Consider the following 14,792-nt stretch of genomic DNA (forward strand, 5'->3'; position numbering starts at 1 on the left):
CCAAGAGTATGTTTATATCAAAGTGGTAATGATAAAATATTTTATAATTCTAGATATATTTTATAATTCTAGATAATAAAGTATCTTGCACTTAATATACCACCTTATAAAGAACTACCAATATTCTTTACAAATGGACTTATGCCTAAGAGTTATGTTGGCATATGAGGGAGCAAAACTTCAGACACCCTTTGTATAAACTTCTCTCATATCACTGTTAGCAACAGTGTAGCAGGTAAAAGTAAAGTAATGCTGATGGTGCTGTAAAGGTTGCTTCCCATTTGAAGACAGATCATTGACCATCAATCTCCTGGGGAAGAGGTGTGTCTCTCAGAAAACAGAAGCCATACAAGAAAGGTGCAGGGTGGGCTACCGAACCAGGAATCTGACTTTCTTGGTCTTGATCATTAATGTTTTGGGGAGGAAGCTTCTACATGATGGCATGTGAAAAGAAGCTCTCCATCTGTGGATAGGTCTAAAGTTAGAAATTAGAAATTCCAGCAAATTGTCCTAAAGCACCACTTTGGAATAGCTATCTCAAAGCAACATGTGGAACAGGGCTGGCTCCTCAAGACAAAAGAGCATTCTCTTCATACTCCACACTGCCATTGTGCTTCCTATTTTATCTATCTTATAGTTGTTCTTCTCTAGTACTAAATTTTTATAGACTTTTTTAAAGCTGCAGTCTTTCTTAGTTGTTCAAAGGTGAAAGAAAGGGAAAGGAGTTTGGTGGTACACACTTGGGCCAGAGAATGGTCAGTATAGTGGTAGCACCAGTAAACAAAGAAAATAGAACTCAAAAGAGAAGGTGAAGTTCAAGGGGAACAATGTAAGAAGACTTGTGTGATCATCCTTCTATTTCCCCTCCAACCTTTCCCTCTTCACCAAAAACACAAAAACAAAATCCCCAGAGCACATCCGGGTTAAGCCTTGCATGATAGAAATCTGGAGTTTCTAATGAACTATGTTCCTTCAGAATAAAATGGAAACACTATTTCTAATGCTACCTTATAGAGTCTTCAACTCAAAACTGCTAGGTAAGGCAAACACATATAATATAGTGCCTTACCTTTCAGATAATCTTAGACTTTGCAAAATACAGAATTAACCATTTTCAGGTAACTCTGATCAGCATTTAAGTGAGCCACTGCAAGATAAAGCTTTCTTTGTTTTCAAAATCAACCACTCCTAAGCATAAGCACCTTATATTTCCCAAAGGAGAAAGTAAATTTATACACCACAAAATGCTTTAATCCAATTTTCTATTTCAAAATGTGTTATTTTTTATCAACAATTTAAATTAGAAATGATCACCATGGCTTGATGGAAATGAGTTTTGAATCTTTATTCCACACATTTGAGCAGTATTCTTGGATCTGCTACTTATAACTGAGCAAATCTTTGATTCTCTCTGTGCTTCAGTATCCTCATCTGCACACAAGGGTGTTAAGCTGTGCCATCACTAATTCCATGGAAAATACCTTTCTCAAAAACACAATCACAATTATGTTCTAACATGTTTCTATTTTTTAAGGTTCCAAAAGGTTGATATTTCTATAAAAATTCTCAAGATTCAAAAGGTTAGTAGAAACAAGCAAATCCCCCTTGAGGAGAATCTCCAAAGAGAAAAAAACAAAAAGGCATTAAGTAAATCTGTTATTGAGACAAACTGAGCCAAATCTCTCATTGTGAAGTTTATTCCACACATATAACTAAACACTATAAGAGATCAATGTGCTATTTAGTGCATTATTTAAACACAACCACCATACTGTGAAAGTCCCTGAAACTTTTAAGTTCAAATTAGCATAACCTGTAGCTTTCTATGCTACTCATCACTAAAGACAAAAAAATTACTGGAATGTCTGCTGGAGAGGCTATAGTTGGAGATGTATTTTAAAGTATTGGTTTTGTGGGGGGGGGGTCTTTAAGATAATAGACTTAAGAGGGGGGGAATTTGCTCAAAAACAAAACAAAACAAAACAAAAACCATAGACTGGAATTATGTATCAGAAACCTAAGCTTTATTTTTAAGATAAAATATTACCCTAAACTATTATTTTAGGTGAAGATGATAGAAAGGATTTAATAATAGTTTAGGTGTCTTAACATCTATTTCTTTTCAGGTCCTATAAGTAACTAAGTGTATAGACTAAGAACTAAGAAAAAATGGTTTTGTCCGTGACAATAACAGAATCCCAAGAGTTAGAGGAAACTCAGAAAGTCAGAACTGGAATGAGTTGGTCAAAACTACTCTATGGTCCTAAATCCTTCCAGTTCTCTTCTCTGCCTAAATTTTTGAGATTCTACATTTTAACATAGTAAGACTCTACTTAAACATAAGATCTACAGGCTACTTGAACACCTAGGAGATCTCTTTCTCTTCTTTGGCACAAATCTAATTTGTTCAAGACTTATTAGGAATTACATGGTAACTCTTAGAAAAAGTCTTATTAGACCCACAAATTACTATTGCCTTTGTGAGTCACTGCCATATAAAAGCAACAAAATCTGGTGGAAAAAGAAACATGTTAAACAGATCATTTGCAACACAAAGTGACAAATGTTACAATATAACCATGCTAGGGACTTTAACAATGTAACAAGAAAAAGGAGGCACTATCTAAACTTGGGTAGAGACTGCTATAGAATCTGATTAGCAGGGGCATTCCAAGGTCAATTGTATCAGACTTTACTGGGAACCTACATTGTAGTGGCTCCCTGGCAGTACAAATATACAGAAAAATAAGATGCAGTTCCGCACCCCTAAAGAGCTTGAAGTCCAAAAAAGAACAATTTCGTATGTGTTTGGAACCAATGAGACTTTGGAGGTGTCGTGTTGGAAAGAAGTAACCCAACAAGTTTGTAAATGAAATCATATAACTAGGTTGAAAAACCAAGGCTCAATTTAATGAAGAGTGGAGAGCAACTCAAGTCAAAGAGTAAGCCAAGGTTATTATCCAAAAACATTCTTGTGAGGTAAGAAACTGAAGGTAGAGATTCCACAATAAAAATAGAACTGAGTACGGTGAGTTTTTCCTTCAAAGTCTGTTACCCTAATGGTGTTCTACGCAAAAACCATGGGAACAACAACGCATAATGGTTAAAAGCACCAGATTTGGAACCAGCCCCCCTGTGCTCAACTTTGAACTCCACTACTTCCTAGGTAGAAAAGAAAAATTACTTAACAGTTCTGTGCCTGAGTCCTCACTTCTAAAGTGAAGTGCCTGCACAGCCAGGAGCCCCTTCTTCAAAACACAGGCATTATTATATCACTCCAATCAAAAAACTTTATCCACAAAATCAAATCCATATCTTTTAGGCACTTGTAGCCGCCATAACCTGCCCCAACCTTTCTGGTCTTAATCCTCACTGGACACCCTCCTACTTCCAGGAACCACTAGGATCTAGTGTCAGTTCTGCAAACCAGTAAGCACTTTCCTACTTCTGTGTCGCCTCTCCGGTGGCTGTCCAGAAAGACTTTTCCCTCACCACCTTTCAAAACCTGCTTCTCTAGGAAATGAACTCTCCTTCCCCTCCCAGTTCCATAGCCCATTTGCGTGCCTCTCTGCACAGTTTGCCACTGTTTCCCGTTTTTATGTTTGTTCCTGTAATGCCCCCGTCTCTCCTCTTTTCACCAAGATAGTGAACTTCCAGAGAGCTGGGGCAAATCTTTTTCATCCTCCTTCCCACCCCTCCTCTCAGACTGCGCCTAGGTAGGCCTGCAAAAGCGTTACTAAATTAAACTGGATGTTAACAACTGTCATGGCCTCAGTTCCAGAAACTGCTTAATTTCGCATTTTTTAAACTACTTTCAGATTCTAAAATCTTAACATGAAACGTCTTTAAAAATCAGAACATTGCCATCGCTTCAAGAAAAGTTCCACGGAGCACCCACACGAGTTGACAATGAGGTCATTCTTAGCTTCAGAAGTTGTGTGTGTGCCACGGAGGGCAGCTTCACACCGGTCGGAACACACTGCTCTGAAATTAGGAGAAAGAAGAGGCGGCCCGGTTGCAGCCCGGGCTTTGCCCTGGTGGGCCCTCAACTTCCTGAGGGCCCGCGGGCTCCGGCCGCGCTAGCCCCTCTCCGCTGCACTGGGGTCCCTCCAGCCCTCGCCTCCCCTCGTCCCGCCGCAGCAACACTCCCCAGAGCGGCGCGGACGGCGTGGCAGGTCCTCCGGGGCGAATGCGCTCGGGCCTGGGCCGCCGGCCACCCTGCCTGCTCGGCCCGCAGCCCCCGGCCTCTCCCCGGCCCGCCGCCAGCCGCCCGGGGCCCAGGCCGCGCCGCCGCCGCCCCGAGGGAAGCTGGGGGACTCGCTCCGCTCCGCGTGGCGCCGGGGGCGGAGCCGGCCCGGAGGGCCCGGGGAGAGGCCGGGGGCGGGCGGCGGCCTCCGCCTACCCCGACACGCACCCCACCGCCCCCAACCCCAACCCTCCTCGGGGCCCCGGCCCGCGTCCGCGGCCGAGCGGCCAGCGGGACTCGCCACTTACCAACCCGCCTGGGACAACGCCGCGCCGGGAACCTCAGACATGGTAGCTGCTTAGGCCGGGGGTGGGGGGTGGGGGGGGCTGGGGTGGGGGTGGGGGGATAGGCCTCCTACTTGAGAGCAAAAAAAAAAAAAAAAAGAAGAAGAAGAAGAAGAAGAAAGAAAGAAAGAAAAAAAAACCGAAAGAAAAGAAAAGAAAAAAAAAACTCCTCTGGTCGGCTCTGCAACTGGGCATGCTCAGTGCGGCCGGCGCTTCCGCGTGCGGGTTCCGCTCGCCGCGTTTTCCGAGCGGCCGCAGGGGCAGGCCTGGCGTGGGGCTTGGAGGTTGCAGCCTGCCGGGGGCCGTGATGCCTCGCACACCGGCTGGGGCCTGGAACTCGCGGGCCAGTTTGTGAGCAAGGACTACGAGACTTTGCTTTCCCCCCGAAGGCCTGGTTATGTTTTGTTTCTGGCTCACTTTTCTGAGTTGCACACCTTGGAAACTAATGCGGATTGTTTTCTTTGTAGAGCGGAAAGGAACGCCCGCTTTCCAGCGCCGACAGCCAGTCGCTTCCCCCGAGGCCAGGGTAGGCCAGAGTTGAGACGGCGGGTCGGTGGAGGGGCAGTGCCTCCAGCCTGGGGACAGTGAAACTCAACCAAAGAGGTGTTGCCAGCCACTGTGCGTTGGAGAAAAGTTTACTTTCTTTAAAAATAAAGACTCGCTCCTTTCACTCTGCCCCGACACAAAGAAAAGAATAAAGTCGCATTTTTTTTTCGAGTCCCCACAGGCCAATCAGTTTGTAGGAGGTTGGAGCACAATGAATGGTCAACCCAAGGAAACCTGAACTTAAGGGACATGGGTAAATCGGGCAGCTGTGTCAGTGTTTGTTTTCTCTGTCGCTCTGTCACGGGTCTCGCTCTGCCACTGGACCCGTCCAAAGTCCCAGCGCGGCCCCGTCACTGCTGGCACTGACATAACCCGGCTTGGCTGGCTGCTCAGCCCCCTCGCTGGTGTCCTCCGGCTCTCAAGAGAGCTGAAGCGCGGGGGCGGGTCCCCGAGTGAGCCTGCGCGGCGGCGTCGCCGAACGGCGCGTTAGACGCTCCAGCACGATAGGTCGGCTGAGACGACAGCCAATCGGAGAGGAGCAGATGGAAGGTGGGGCCTCGGGCCGGGGAGACACTCCCTAAAAGTTTGCTCCGCCTTCCATGGTTTACCAGCTCTGTGGCTGCTCCGGGTAAAGACGCTTCTGGGTGCCTCGGGCCCCAACTGTCAAATCACGGGGAGAAACCCAGAACTTAAGCAGCATCAGCCGCCTCTGTCTCACCTGAAACTATCATCCCAAACACAGACCTGGAGCAGAGGCTGCGGAACTGGACAGAGCCCCGTTCTTGGGATTGGGGAGGAAATTCACAGTTACAGAGGGAAGGAAATAATTGCCATGGGTGGAGCTAAAACGCAATGCAAATTTTTCTCCTTTTAATTGGGAAACTCCCTTTGGGCTTTCCCAAGTCATAGTTTTAAAATCGCGATGCTTCTAAAGCTATCGAAATATGTTTTCAAGCACCTTGCTTAGGTACTTATTTTAACAAAAGATATTTCCAAGTGCTTAGAATCAAAAGTAATTCCTTCCTATTCTTTGCAATTTGCAGTAGTATACTGTGTTTCGGCCATACACATGCTACAAGTATATTTCACGTTAATAGCACCAGTTATCCTGTTCAGCAGTCAGGAAAAGATTTGCCCTTCTGAAGGTAAATAGATGACTCAGGTTGCTAATAATTTTTATTGGCTGTTAAATAGGATCTACTCTGACCAATTATTTACATTTTGCAATTAGTGTAAGTTATTAACTATAAAAATGATATGCTGTCCTGATATCAGAATTCTTCACTGGCTAAATGTGAATCCGTTACACGTTTGTTCTTACAGTGCAGTGTAGTAAGAATTTACCATTGCGTAGCGCTTGCAGTAACTTTAATAAAATGCTGAAACATTATCCCCTTAGTTTAAGAAGTGTTTTGAAGAATAGGTTGAGGATTCCCACTGGAAAAACTTGGGACAATATTACCATCAAAAACAATGATGATACTTAATTGAATTTTTAAAAAATAGGTAAAATACATGCTTTCAGAATGGCACTAAAAACAAGTGGTGCCTTGGCTGGCTCAATTGGTAAGTCATGTGACTCTTGAGCTTGGGGTTGAAAATTCAAGCCCCACATTGGATATAGAGATTATTAAAAATAAAATCCTAAAAAAAGAAAGGTGAAAGGATGAAAGCTTTTCTTTCAGAGGTATCCCAGAGAATAAATGTAGAACAATTGATAGAATTAGAAAAATGACCTTTTTCTAATTCATTCACAATTGATTGAGGCAAAGTTCATCAAAAGATGCTAAAAGCCATTGGTAAAAGATCGTAGCAGTACAGGATCCTCACACAGTCTTAAGGTATCAAGCCATAACTTAATTATTACAAAAGAAAAAATGTACCTTTCCAGTAAAAAAAGAAAATCACTGCCTTAACCAAATGACTAGCACTAGAGTCATTAATGGGACAATCTGATAATATGTGCTTACTGATGAAGCACATGATGCAAAGTACACAACATCTTCTAAGAAATATTCTTGCCGGGCGTCTGGGTGGCTCAGTGGGTTAAAGCCTCTGCCTTCAGCTCAGGTCATGATCCCAAGGTCCTGGGATGGAGCCCTGCATTGCATCGGGCTCTCTGCTCAGTGGGAAGCCTAGTTCTCTTCCTCCCTCTCTCTGCCTGCCTCTCTGCCTACTTGGGATCTCTGTCTGTCAAATAAATAAAATCTTGAAAGAAAGAAAGAAAGAAAGAAAGAAAGAAAGAAAGAAAGAAAGAAAGAAAAATATTCTTGCCAAAATTGTTTAACCTAAATTTAATCAAGCTTCTAGGCAGTAGATCCCAACCAGGAACTTGCACCCCATTCCTTATCCCTTACCCAAGTGGGTACATTTGACAATGCCCGGGGACATTTTCAGTTGTCATAAGCTGGGGGGTGGGGAGTGTTACTGCATCTAATGGGTACTGCTAAACACTGCACAATGGACAACACAGTTTTCCCGCAATGAAGAATTATCTGGCCCAAAATGTAAATAGTGCCAAAGCTGAGCAACCCTGGTCTAGATATAAGCAAAAACTTAAAGGATATATAGAGGATATTGAAGCAAGTCAAACAGGAAGAAACAAGCAGATAAATCCAGAATGTGGTATATTCTGTAAGAAACCTGGCCTGACCTATTCATTGAGCCAATATAGTAATAATTTTTTAAAATCTCCATATTAATAAGACTCAAGAGATGTAACAACAAAGTAGAATTTTGGATCTTAAAAAAAGAAAGATATTTTGTGGCATTATACTTAATTTTGGAAATTTTATGCCAAAGCTTTTATGGCTGAGGAGTTGTGGTGTCTACAACTTATCTCCAAGTGACTCAGAAAAAATAGGTATGTTGATACATAATATATATGTAAAACAAATATACATACATATGTGTATGTATATTAAAGAGGGAGAGAGGGTAAATGTGGCAAAATGTTTAAAATTGGTGTGCTCATTATTTTGTAACTTCTCTCTAACTTTAAATTTTTCAACGTAAAAAGCTAGAAGATATATTATACCAATTTTTTTCACATCCAAAACTTTTAATTGGAATTAAGGTCTGTATAAATATGTTAGTGCCATGGAAAATGGTCACAGCTGACTAAACCAAAAAATATTAATAACAATTTTCATTTTTAATAAGATAAGTCACCAATTTACAGAAAATATAAAGTCTACGGTTAGCTTAAACTTGGACAAAATCCTAAGGATGACAGAAAAGCTTAGCAAGGCAGGGTGTCTGGGTGACGCATCTGGTTAAGTGTCTGTCTTCAGCCCAGGTCATGAGCCCAGGGTCCTGGGATGGAGGCCAACATCAGGCTCCCTCCTCAGCAGGGAGTCTGCTTCCCTTCTCCACCTACCTTTCCCCTTATCTCCCCTTCCCCCAAACTCTCTCCCTTCCCATGCTCACTCACTCTCATTCCCTCTCTCAAATAGATTTTTGAAAAAGAAAGAGAGCTTTGCTAGCTAAGGAGAATAAAAAGGAGGAAGTAAATTTATCTGGAGTCAATGGTGTAAGTTAACAGAAGAGAGAGAGACAGAATCCATTCATTTCTGTTTTGTCCTTATCATTTCAGTGAAGAAAGTGGTTCAGAGTGAAAAATGATAGTATATGGGAAAATAGGAATAGGAACCATGATAAAAGGTGAGATTATAAGTATACCTAGTCTTTCTAAAGCACATTAAGTCTTTTTGATCTTAAGCCATTAACATCCCAGAGAATACTAAAATAACCTGTGAATGACTCAGATGTTGAGTTCATCCAGGAAACATGGTAGTGGCCTGGAAACAAGCAAAAATATTTCCAGTTTTAAGAACAGGAAAAAAGTTTTTAAAATAAATGGTGCTGGAACAACTGGATATCCACATACAAAAAGGTAAAGTTCCTTTTATCATACACAAAAATTAAAGTAAATCATATATTTAAATGCAAGAGCTAAAAATATAAAACTCTAGAAAAAGAAAAAGTAGAACCAAATCTCCATGACCTTGGATTAGGCAATAGATATGACATCCAAAGTATGAACTAAAAAAGAAAAATTAGATGAAGTGCACTTCATCAAAATTTAAAACTTTTGTGCTTCAAAGGACACCACCAAGACAATGAAAAGATAATCTACAGAAAGGGAGAAAATAGGGGCTTAAAGCAGAATATGTAAAGAACTCTACTGACTCCATAGTGAAAAGGCAACTAAAAAACGAGCAAAGCATTTAAGCAGAATTTCTCCAAAGAAGGTATAAAAATGGGCAATAAATGATGAAAAGATGACCAACATCATTAGTCATTAGAGAAATGCCGATCAAAATCACAATGAGCAGCTTCACACCCACTAAAATGGCTATAGTTTAAAAGATGGATGATAACAAGTGTTGATGAGGATGTGAAGAAATTAGAATCTTCATACATTGTTGATAGGAATGTAAAATTGTGCAACCATTTTGGAAAAGAGTTTGGCAGTTTCTCAAAAAGTTAAATATAGAGTTTCCATATGACTCAGCATTTCTAGTCCTAAGTGTATATATCCAAGAGAAATGGAAACTAATATTCACCCCCAAATTTGTATTTGATATTCATAGCAGCATCATTCATTATTGTCACTAAGTGGAAACAATGTAAATGTCCATCAGCTGATGAATAGATAAACAGAAGGAGTGGGGTTTCACAAGCTAAAGACAAGGGAATTTGTTTTTCACCCATTAATCATGATTCTAGAATGTATGATTTAGGAGATGAATTTTTAGGAGGAAGAGTAATGAAATAGCTGACCTTCAAAGAATAACTTCTAGAATTCTATGATTTTAAATCATGCCAGATGAACTTCATTTTACTTTTTCTTTTTTTAAAGTTTCTGAACTAATGAATGCAAGCAATACAGTGTGGCCCTCAGGACAGACCAGGTCATTCCATGACAATAAGCAACAACAAAATAAGTATTTTAAATTAAAATACTTTTAATTTTTTAAAAAAAAATGTTTATTGGGATGCCTGGGTGGCTCAGTTGGTTAAGTGGCTGTGTTCGGCTCAGGCCATGATCCCAAGTGTCCTGGGATCGAGTCCCACATTGGGCTTCTTGCTCAGCAGGGAGTCTGCTTCTCCCTCTGCCTCTGCCTGCCACTCTGCCTGCTTGTGCTCCCTCGCTCTCTCTCCCTCTCTCTCTGATTAAAAAAAAAAAAAAGTTTATTTTTCTAAAAAGAAAGAAAAGAAAAAGACAAGAAAAAAAGCTCATTTTTCTTTCATGTTGTATGGCCAATGTAGGTATTTGGAGGGTGGGGAGAAAGGTCTCTCTGCTCATAATCGTCATCCTCATTTCAGAATCTTTTTTTTTTTTTTAAGATTTTATTTATTTATTTGACAGACAGAGATCGCAGTAGGCAGAGATGCAGGCAGAGAGAGAGAGAAGAGGAAGCAGGCTCCCTGCTGAGCAGAGAGCCCAATGCAGGACTCGATCCCAGGACCCTGAGATCATGACCTGAGCTGAAGGCAGAGGCTTTAACCCACTGAGCCACCCAGGCGCCCCTCATTTCAGCATCTTGATAGAACATTAACTATCAGTAACATTGTGATTGAAGCAGGAAAGGGTGAAAAGGCTCTGGAGAATCTCACACAGGAAATTAATGCTTTGCCAGGACTGGACATATGACAACACAGGAAGTCAATCACCAGATGCTAGGAGGTAGAAAGCCATAAATATTCAATGAGCAAGATTAATGGCTGTGGTACCAATATTATTTGTAATAACAATGACATACCAGTATTATTTGTAATAACAAAACCCTGAAGGAAACCAAATGTCCATCGATGAGGGAATATTTATTTATTTCTATTTTTTTATTATGTTCAGTTAACCACTGTACAGTACATAATTAGTTTTTGATGTAGTGTTCAGTGATTCATTAGTTAAGTATAATGCCCAATGAGGAATATTTAAGTAAGATAAAATGGGTACTATGTAGATATCACAAAAAAATGAAGTAGATCACTATGTACTAAGATATATTAGTCAGATATATATGTGGAGTAAGAATAGAAGCAAGTTTTAACATGATGAATTACTATGTCATTAAGAAAAAAGTGAAAATCCCATGAAAGAAATGGGCAAAGCATCTGAATAGGCAATAAACTAAAATGAAATCTAAGTGATCAATAAATATGTGAAAATGTTTAACCATATCAATAGCCACAAAAATGAATTTTTAAAATTGTATTGAAAAGTAGTTGACATACAATATTATATAAGTTTCAGGTGTAAAACATAGTGATTCAAACAATGGGATATCAATAAAATTCCACTTTTGGATTGCAGGGTGGCACCATCTTTTAAGTGGCTGACTCTTGATTTCAGCTCAAGTCACCATCTCAGGTTGTGAGATTGAACCCCACATCAGATTGATCACAGAGCATGCCTGGGGATTCTCTCTCTCCTCTCCCTTTATCCCCCCTTCTCTCTCTCTCTCTCTCTCTAAAATAAATAAATAAATTTTTAAAATAAATAAGTAAATTAAAATAAAATAAAATTTCACTTTTATCTAACCCAGTGACAAAAACTAGTAAACAATATCAAATGTTGGCAAGGATATGGGGAAATAATTCTTTAATGCATTGTTTGTAAGAGTAAAGTTCATACAACCACTTTGGAGAGTATTTTGGCAATATCCAGCAAAACTAAAAATGTGTGTACCTTATGGCTGACCATTTCCATTTTAGATACTTATTTCAGAGAAAGATGTTCATTGACACATTGCTTTAAAATAGAAGAATGAGAACAATTCTGATGTTCAATTGAGAGTAAATGTGTTAAAAAAAAAGTGGTTTAGTCATAAAATGAAATGCTCTATGTCAGTTTAAAGGAATACACTAGAGTTCTCTTGGTGTAAATTTGGGTATGTCTCAACAACATAATGCTGGGTTAAAAAAAAACAAAACAGACTCCCTGGTAAAGTTTATTTCTTTAATAAAAGAATAGAAGCAATTATGATAATATGTAGATTTTTTATATTATTATTTATACTTTTATTACATTTTAAATACCTCAAAAACACGGTTGTAACACTGTTGCATTCCATCATACTTTATAATAATAATAATATTAATATATTTTATTTCTGCAACATACTGTTCTATCATCAATATAATCAAAATATAAGTAATATGAAAAAGAGGAAGAAGAAAGGGAAAGGAGGGCAAAAAAACCCCCAAAACTGTAATTGTGACCTTCAGAAATTTGGAAGACACATGTACAAGAAAATTTAGACTTGTTGTCAGTCCAAGAGTGTAGTTGTAAGGACTAAAGAGAAGATTTCATTTTAACATAATAATCTTAATCTAGAGCCAAGTCCAGCAAGTAAGCCTCAGAACAGAGTGAGTTCCCCAGTGATGAAGGTGCTTGCGCCTCCACTAGATGCATATTACAGAAAGGAACTCAAGTGGTTAGACCGGTTCAGTGGTCTGTCAAAGGATTTTCTTCTCTTTTCTTTTCTTTTTTTTTTATTTCTTTTCAGCATAACAGTATTCATTGTTTTTGCACCACACCCAGTGCTCCATGCAATCCGTGCCCTCCCTACTACCCACCACCTGGTTCCCTCAACCTTCCACCCCACCCCCGCCCCTTCACATCCCCTTCCAATTTCCCCCAACTCCCTTCTCCTCTCCATCTCCCCTTGTCCTCCATGCTATTTGTTATGCTCCACAAACTTATTTGTCAAAGGATTCTCTAAGGAGCGCAAGTGGCTCTACTTGGCACCTCAAGAACCATAGTAGTTGACAAGGAGAAGGGTCAGGATTGCGGAGTCCAGACCTCTAAGCCCACTCAAAGCTGACTAGCACTCCTTTAACTTGCTTTACAATTTGAATGAAGGATTCAACGAATAAGAAGAAGTTATAAGAACCATGAAGCTAGATGAATAAACCAGTTATTCATTCAACAGGGACTTATTAAACCCATACTATGAGTAAAACACTGAGCCAGGCCCTGCCAGTAATATCAGCAGTCATGAGCCCTGCCTTTGGAATTTAGTCTATCTGAGCATAAAAATATTAAATTATATATAAAAAGTTAATTACAATTGTAGTAAGTGCTATGAAGACCAAACCAAACTGCATCCTATGTATGATACTATGAATCCATATTCTTAGTATTAAAATGACTATTGGGGCACCTGGGTGGCTCAGTGGGTTAAGCTTCTGCTTTTGGCTCAGGTCATGATCTCAGGGTCCTGGGATTGGCCTCTCTGCTCAGCAGGGAGCCTGCTTCCCTCTCCTCTCTCTGCCTGTCTCTCTGCCTACTTGTAATCTCTCTGTCAAATAAATAGGTAAAATCTTTAAAAAAAAATAAAATAAAATGGCTATTAACTAAACTTGATTTCATACTATGTATATATGTGTGTCCTGGAATAAGATTATTCATTCAGATATCATTTTAACAACATATATTTACTTAGGGGCTAGACAGCAGTGAGTAAGGCCGTGGAGTCTTTGTCCTCATAGAGATTTCATTCTGTTTAGGGGGAAGGAGTTAGGATGGTAGAGGAGTAGGTGACCCTAACCTGGCCTCATCCATTGAACACAGCTAGATAATTACCAAATCATTTGGAACACCTTAGAATTAGAAATCCTTCTAATTGTTTAGGGAAGATATAATGTGTTTTATTTAATAAATTAAATATTAGAGGTGATCACTGTGGTTTTTGTCAATTACTATAAACTATAATAAAATGTGAGCATAATTGGACATAAATACACAAAATGAGTTGTAAGTGATGAAAAAGATTAAGAGGACATATACAGGGGCACCTGGGTGGCTCAGTTGGTTAAGCAACTGCCTTCAGCTCAGGTCATGATTCTGGAGTCCTGGGATTTAGTCCCATATCAGAAACCCTGCTCAGCAGGGAGTCTGCTTCTCCCTCTGACCCTCCCCCTTCTCATGCTCTCTCTCTCTCTCAAATAAATAAATAAAATCTTTTTTTAAAAAGGACATGTACATAAATATTACTAATGTAGATATTTGGGTGATGATAGAAGTATGATTTTGAGTCCTTTAAAGGTATGTGTATTTTCCAAAATTAGCATGCACTACTCACATAAAAACATACATAGGTCCAATAAGAATAAGAGTGAATTTCTGTGGTATCTTTTGTTCTCCGAAATCTTAGTGGTCCATATCTATGTGTACTATGGTTGGTGGTCATATCACTTTGAAGATTCTTCTACCTTTGTCAAGGATTTTATTATCTAATATACTGCAACATTTCTCATGATATGTATTTTATATTTCTGTTTATATTATTTCTCTTTGTTATTTGTTATGGATGACATGAATTCTATTTATATATTGAAACACTATTTCTCATTTGTACTTTACTTGCCCTAGGTATCCTACATAACCTTTTCACTTAATCATTCTTTATAAGTAACTGAGTACTTGAAATTTGTTTTAGATTTCACCAAACATTTCCAAATCTACGTTAAGTAGTTCTGATAGTCCACTGAAAGTGCAGTAGATACAGGAGATGTTGCTTCAGGTCTCTTCAGTTTCAATAGCTCCTAACTCAAGTAAAAGACATTTTTTTTCAAATAGAATGTATAAAGATATTGGGGTCCTACAGAACCCAGGAGCACAAAAACAAGGACAGGAAACAAGAGCTGATGGCCGCCAGACTTGGAGGCAAAATCCCATCTCTACACTTCTGTGGCCCTCGACA

The 14,792-nt window shown here is 39.8% G+C and overlaps 1 protein-coding gene across 5 annotated transcripts in view; it reads right to left on the reverse strand.

Moving 5' to 3' along the window:
- Window positions 1-4,577, reverse strand: part of TDRD3 (tudor domain containing 3) — a 164,663-nt gene extending 160,086 nt beyond the window's left edge. For 4 of the 5 annotated variants that reach the window (XM_045076600.1, XM_045076601.1, XM_045076599.1 and 1 more), the window contains exon 1: window positions 4,495-4,577. In XM_045076600.1, the coding sequence (XP_044932535.1) occupies window positions 4,495-4,535 (41 nt within the window). In that variant the 5' untranslated portion in view covers window positions 4,536-4,577. Of the gene's footprint in view, window positions 1-3,898; window positions 4,220-4,494 lie in introns of those variants that run through there. The other variant, XM_045076602.1, reaches the window with a different exon arrangement.
- Between the last annotated feature and the right edge of the window lie 10,215 nt (window positions 4,578-14,792).

Source organism: Mustela putorius, unplaced genomic scaffold, assembly GCF_011764305.1.
Source record: "Mustela putorius furo isolate JIRA1106 unplaced genomic scaffold, ASM1176430v1.1 tig00000179_pilon_pilon_pilon, whole genome shotgun sequence".
In the NCBI taxonomy this organism is placed as follows: Eukaryota; Metazoa; Chordata; class Mammalia; order Carnivora; family Mustelidae; genus Mustela; species Mustela putorius.